At 36.5% G+C, this 6150-nt stretch overlaps 1 protein-coding gene across 12 annotated transcripts in view; it reads right to left on the bottom strand.

Moving 5' to 3' along the window:
* Positions 1-6150, bottom strand: part of LOC145256500 (soluble guanylate cyclase 88E-like) — a 957444-nt gene that overhangs the window by 254145 nt on the left and 697149 nt on the right. For 2 of the 12 annotated variants that reach the window (XM_080115453.1, XM_080115454.1), the window contains exon 2: positions 5794-5880. The exons of the other annotated variants lie outside the window; for them this stretch is intronic. In XM_080115453.1, the coding sequence (XP_079971579.1) occupies positions 5794-5880 (87 nt within the window). The remainder of the gene's footprint in view (positions 1-5793; positions 5881-6150) is intronic. 12 annotated transcript variants of the gene reach the window in all.

Below are 6150 nucleotides of genomic sequence, written 5' to 3'. Positions count from 1 at the left end.
CGGGGTCACCGGCCAACTAGCACCGTGTATATTTGTGTGTATGTATATATGTGTTGGGGTGGAGAGGGCTTCCGTAAGCCGTAGTGAAGGCAACCTTTCTAAGAGAAGCAAATCTCTGATTTAAAAAAAACATAAAGCGGGAGACCAGTACCCGCATTAAGCTGGTCTGCAGTTTAATTTGTTGCTGGCTATCTTGCTCTTGCTTGTTGCTGGATCTCAACATTTTGAACCGAAAGAGAGACTTAGCTGTCGTACAAAGCTAAAACTCTGTAACATCATCTGTGTATAGATACTCCCTCAGGCATTTGGGCTTATGGACTTTAAGTGTTCGAGGGAGTGGCACTCGTCTGACAAGATGTTGCAATCATCTCAGTAGTAGTAGTAGTAGTAGTAATAGTAGTAGTAATAATAATAATAATAGTAGTAGTAGTAGTAGTAGTAGTAGTAGTATTCTCCTGTATTTGTTCGAAGATGATTTGTCTGTTCGATCACAGCTTTGAACCCGTGGGAGAACTGTGAGAATATTATATAGCAGAGGTGTTGACTGTTTTATCTTTTCAATAAGGCATATTTACTTTCGAGTTCCTCAGTGTCTGCTGATTTAGCAATCGTAGTTTCTTGTTAGCATGCAGTGCGTCAGAAACCTGTGTCATGAATTAAATTTTCCCACAGTCGGAATATAATTTAAATATATAAATATAATATAAATATAATATAAATTTTCCCACAGTCGGAATATATGTTATGTTGAAATTAATACAAATTCCAACGTATGTCAGGTGAAATCATTATTACCCATTTATAAATTTTGTTGAAATTTTTACGAATTCAAGTGTCGGTGAAAACATTAAATTCATATTATCCATAGATGGCTGGTTCAATACAATGAAACCTGAAACCGCCGGCCCGTCTTTGGAATATGTATACATACTTATATATATATATATATATATATATATATATATATATATATATATATATATATATATATATATATATATATTTTAAATAAATAAGAATGTAAATATAATAAATACTAATCATAGTAATATAATGTAATAAATAGTGAGACTACATTTCTGTTTCGGGCTGTTTCGGGAGGCTCATCAATTTGGGACAGTAACTCACCTAGGAGAAGGAAAAAAAAAAAACTCCGCTGCATAGTAGGATTACCCCATCAGAGGAAAGGTGTAAACCCCGACAGAAAATCCGATTATGGAGTTCCAAAGGCAGGCTAACTTTATATTGTCATCACCGGCAACTCCTGCGATACAGTTAGATCCAAGGTGTATCGACTTTGTCTTTCCCTTGGATCCTCTGATTTCGCAGTGTGTGTGTGCGTGTGTGTGTGGGGCGGGGAGGAACTGTTGCACTGGCAACAGCTATCCTCCCATATTACCCTGCTCAGACTATGTAGCGACGGACGGTTGCCAGCAATCAACAACATCAAATCAAAAACTAAGTTTAACGTCCCCAAACTTCATACTAGCATTCCGTATTAATCAATTGTAAGTAACCTAGAGGTTGATGGTTCGATTTTCGCTGGAAGTGATATTGAGAATACAATTAAGAATTAATAAAGACCTTCACCATAGCGGAACGAGAACAATATAACCACGCGAATAAAGGGGTTAATCAGAAAAAAAACAGGCGATTCGGAATCCCTAGTTAGACATTAAGTCCTAAAGAAAGTCGGAGGTTATATCGTCCGACATATTGTGAGAATTACATGCAAGCCAAGACCTAATAACTCGAATGATATATATATATATATATATATATATATATATATATATATATATATATATATATATATATATATATATATACTAGCAGGGGTGCCCGGCGTTGCTCGGGTGTTTGGAGGTGTATGCTGTGCAAAAAAAGCAAAAAAACAAAAAAAAAAATGGTTAATTTTTTAAAACTTTGACCCCTATTATCACCCCTTAAAATTTATTGTTTCGGGCTCAAATCACTTTATTAAGTTAGATCCAGGTTCAAGGAACCTATATCTAAAATTTCAAGTGTCTAGACCCAAAATTGTCGGAGGAGTTTGGTAGAGTTCTTAAAGGTCAAATCGTTGAAATTTGACCCCTTAACAGCCAAATTTCTGGCTGGCACCCGTCACATCGATTTTCTCAAATCTCAGTACCCGGTATTTCAAATTTCGAGTCTATAGACTAAAAATTGACAGAGTTATTGCGTAGGCAAATGTACACAGACAGACAGACAGACACGTTCACTTTTATATATATATATATATATATATATATATATATATATATATATATATATATATATATATATATATATATTCTCTCTCTCTCTCTCGAATGTCATAGATCAGAGGTTCTCAACCAGGGTTAAATTTACCCATAGAGGATAAAAAAAATTATATAGTCAAGTAGTCAGGGGGTAAATAATTGAAATATCTGATAATTTTAAAAAAAATTATTATTTTTTTTTTTTTACACAGTGATCACCACTTATCAAGGCCCGGAAGCCACTCAGGGATAAGGGTTATTGCAAGTACATTACGTTAGTGTGGAGATTTGATGAAGTGTTTACTTAAGGGGGCGGTTCATTAGGAATTTGTTAACATTGGACTTGAAGACATCCAAGTTGTAGTCCGGTGGGAAGCAGGCAGACGGAACAGAGTTCCACAGGCGTGCAGTTCTAAGAAAGATGCTTGGTTCATGAAATCCGCGTTTTGATTTAGGCACAGATATAGAGTGGGGGAAATTTTTCACAGTGGATTCAGCTTTTCAGATTGTGTCATGAGAGAGAGAGAGAGAGAGAGAGAGAGAGAGAGAGAGAGAGAGAGAGAGAGAGAGAGAGAGTGTGTGTGTTATAGCTCAGAGGTTCTCAACCAGGAGTAAATTTATATAGTGAGGGGTAAATACTTTAAATACTTGATAATTTAAAAATAATTATTTCTTTTCAGGGTACTTGTGCATTTAACGAACCAGGCGTAACTCAGCACTTGCTCGGCTTTGTCCGACGCATGGCGTCAACAGCCGGATATAACCGAGCGTTGCCGATTAAGCAGACGAGAATTTCGCTATCAATTGGAAGAGTGTCACAACTCAAGAAACGCTTATTTGAAGAGTTAAAAAAAAAAAAAATTGTTTTAAAAAGATAACTAACGAAATAATAATGAATATTACAAACCTTGCGGACCAGCTCCAGACCCCAGAGGCTGCACTAAACTTTTGTCAGCAACGGAAATTGTTGGCAGAAGAGAAAAGGTGTTTACATTTTGGCCAGGATTGTGTACTTGCAAAGAGAACAAGCCTTTCCGACGGTTACGGTTGGAGGTGTAGAAGTGTAACATGTCGATGGACCTCCATTAGGATTGGGACCTTCTTCTCAAAATCCCGACTAACCATCGCATGTATAATAAAAATAATATACTTATGGGCGTTCGAGATGGCATCTACAAAAAATATCCATCGCGAATGTGGGTTATGTTCTCGCCACACAATCGTGGATTGGAAATTTTTCCTGCGTGATATATGCAGGGATTTTTTTCTCAGGAATCCCCGGCAGATTGGAGGCCCAGGCCATAACGGTAGAAACCGACGAGTCCGTTTTTAACCGCAGAAAACCCAACGTCGGCAGAGTTCTGACACCGGTGGTCTGGGTCTTCGGTGAATACGACCCCCGCCGAAAAGGAGGGTTTCTTGGTCACTGTACCAAATAGGAAGGCCGAACCCCTCCTTCCACTAATAAATAATAATAAAAAAGTCTTTGTTTCTGGCGAAAAAAATGTACAAATAATCCTTGTTCCTGCCCCCCAATGCTTTTTATTGCCCCTTTTTTAGGCTTTTTCCATTTGACATAAAGAGTTGCACAAAAAAAAAAAAAATTTACTTTTACGTGTTTAAGACATAGACGATGTCTTTTTACGTTAAAAATTGAAAAAAAAACAAAAAAACAGTTCAGACAAAAAAAAAGTTTCCTATTATTTAACAAAAAAAAAAAGGTTTCCTATTATTTAACAACAAAAACAAAAGTTTCCTATTATTTAACAAAAAAAAACTTGTTTTATATGTATTTATTTTGAAAACAGAAAACAATTTCAAACAATATTAAAAAAAAAACATAAATGAACGGTAGGTTTTTGCTTTTTACTTATTTTTTATGTTTCTACATTTTACAATTTCATTGTACAGTTATTTTTGTTGTAGCGTTGTTTTTATTTTATCGCCAACGCTCGGTTTTATCCGGCTGTTGTTGACGTCATGCGCCGGACAAAGCCGAGCAAATGATGAGTTACATCTGGTTCGTTAAATGCACAAGGGAGTAAAAAAAAAAACAAAAAAAATGCAATACAAAAAAAAAAACAAAAAAAAACTTCATAATTTTTTATTAAAAAAAAACGTTTAATTTCTAAAAAACAATTTTTTGATACGAATGCATAATAGTATTTTTATGTAAAACTTAAAATCCTAAACAAACAAAAAAAGGTTCTTTTTTTTATACCTTTTTTCATTTGTTTTTCTGTCACTTTATCAAGACTATAAATTTTTTTGTATGGGAGTGAGAAGGTAAATGGAGAAATACATAAAGCTGGGGATGGGGGTGGGGGTCAATGCTAGAAGAAAGGTGGAGAATAACTGTTATAGATAAACTAACGACCGCTTTCTTCATCAATCCGAATCACAGATGTTTTCTCCGCATCCTACAAAAAGTGGCTCTCATGGCTTAACTCTTATCTCAGCCTTGAACTCCTTTTTTATTTATTTATTAGATGACTGGCTTATCTGGAAATCCAGTACACGACGCTACTTCCAAATGTAAAAATAATAAATGATGGCCGTTGAAGAGCCACGAAGATGAGAGTGGTGCCATTTAAACGAGTGACCTTTTGTGCTGCAGAACTTTTTGCCAATATATGTGCATTCATGTTTCAGCTGCGACCTTATTCAAAGTTTTTTTTTTACAAGGGTGTCACCACTTATCAAGGCCCAGAGGCCACTCGAGGATAAGGGTTAATAGGTATACATTAGTCATTGTGATTTTAGCATAGTAAACAGTGGGAATTTTGAAACTTGGATTACTTAGGGGGACGATTCAATTAGAACTTGTTCACATTGGACTTTTTCTTTTTTTTTTTTTCATAGGTATCAACTCATTATCAAGGCCAAGAGGCCACTCAAGGATAAGGGTTAAAGAGTGTACAGTAGAAATTGGACAATATAATAATCATTAGTACTGAAAATTTGTTATAATTTGATAACTTATATGGAACGGCTCATCAAGAACTTATTTACGTTAGACTTGAAGACAACCATATTGTAGTCAGCCGGCACCATCATCATAAGCATCACAATCTTCAGAATCATCATCGCCACCACCACCACCACCACCACGGTCAGTCATAACATTATAATTTGGTACTTGTGCATAATTTGAACCAGACGTAACTCGGCGCCCGATCGGCTTTGCTCGGAACATGACGTCATGCACTCGGGTTTGATTGTACCTATTTACAATGCCTCCCCACGGGACAGAGTTAGACACGAGGGTCGTTTTTTTAATGTGGAGAAAAGGTACAAAAATAAAAAAAATTGTCTCAGTCGTGAAGGACTGCTCCTCCACCGAAAGGGGGACAAGAAATTGAAGTGCAGCATCTAAAGAACAGATACCACACTTTGATCTTGGCCAAAAGGCTAAGTGCGACATAAGACGTCGATCAGCCAATCCATGCACTGCAAAGTAGCAGACGAACTTTCCGAAACAAAAATTGGAAGGAGATAAAAATCATTAAATTCATTAAGCAGCACACACCTGTAACAGCCATTTTCTGAAAACTGTAAAATATTTGATGACGCCGGGACAAGCGGTCTCATATTGTCAAGAAAAAAAAAATAATTGCTGAAAGAAAAAACAAACAAAAAAAATAACAAGCAAAAAAAAAACACTCCCAAAAAACTGCGTTTCCTGTGGCGAAAATTGTATCATCGCCAAAAGATATGAGAAGAATGGATGTGGGTGGAGATGCACGCGTACGCAATGCACCCCCCAAAATACCCTATGTTAAGAACGGCTTTCGAAATAAACACTCCTCCCGAACATCCCCATGTTAAAGACGGCTTTCGGAATAGACACCCCTCCCCAACCTCCCCATGTTAAGAATGGCTTTCG

The sequence above is a fragment of the Euprymna scolopes genome, chromosome 32, assembly GCF_053919585.1.
Source record: "Euprymna scolopes isolate OS-2025 chromosome 32, ASM5391958v1, whole genome shotgun sequence".
Classification (NCBI taxonomy): domain Eukaryota; kingdom Metazoa; phylum Mollusca; class Cephalopoda; order Sepiida; family Sepiolidae; genus Euprymna; species Euprymna scolopes.
The sequence above is the reverse complement of the archived record's forward strand: the minus strand, read 5'-3'. Positions and strand labels throughout refer to the sequence as shown.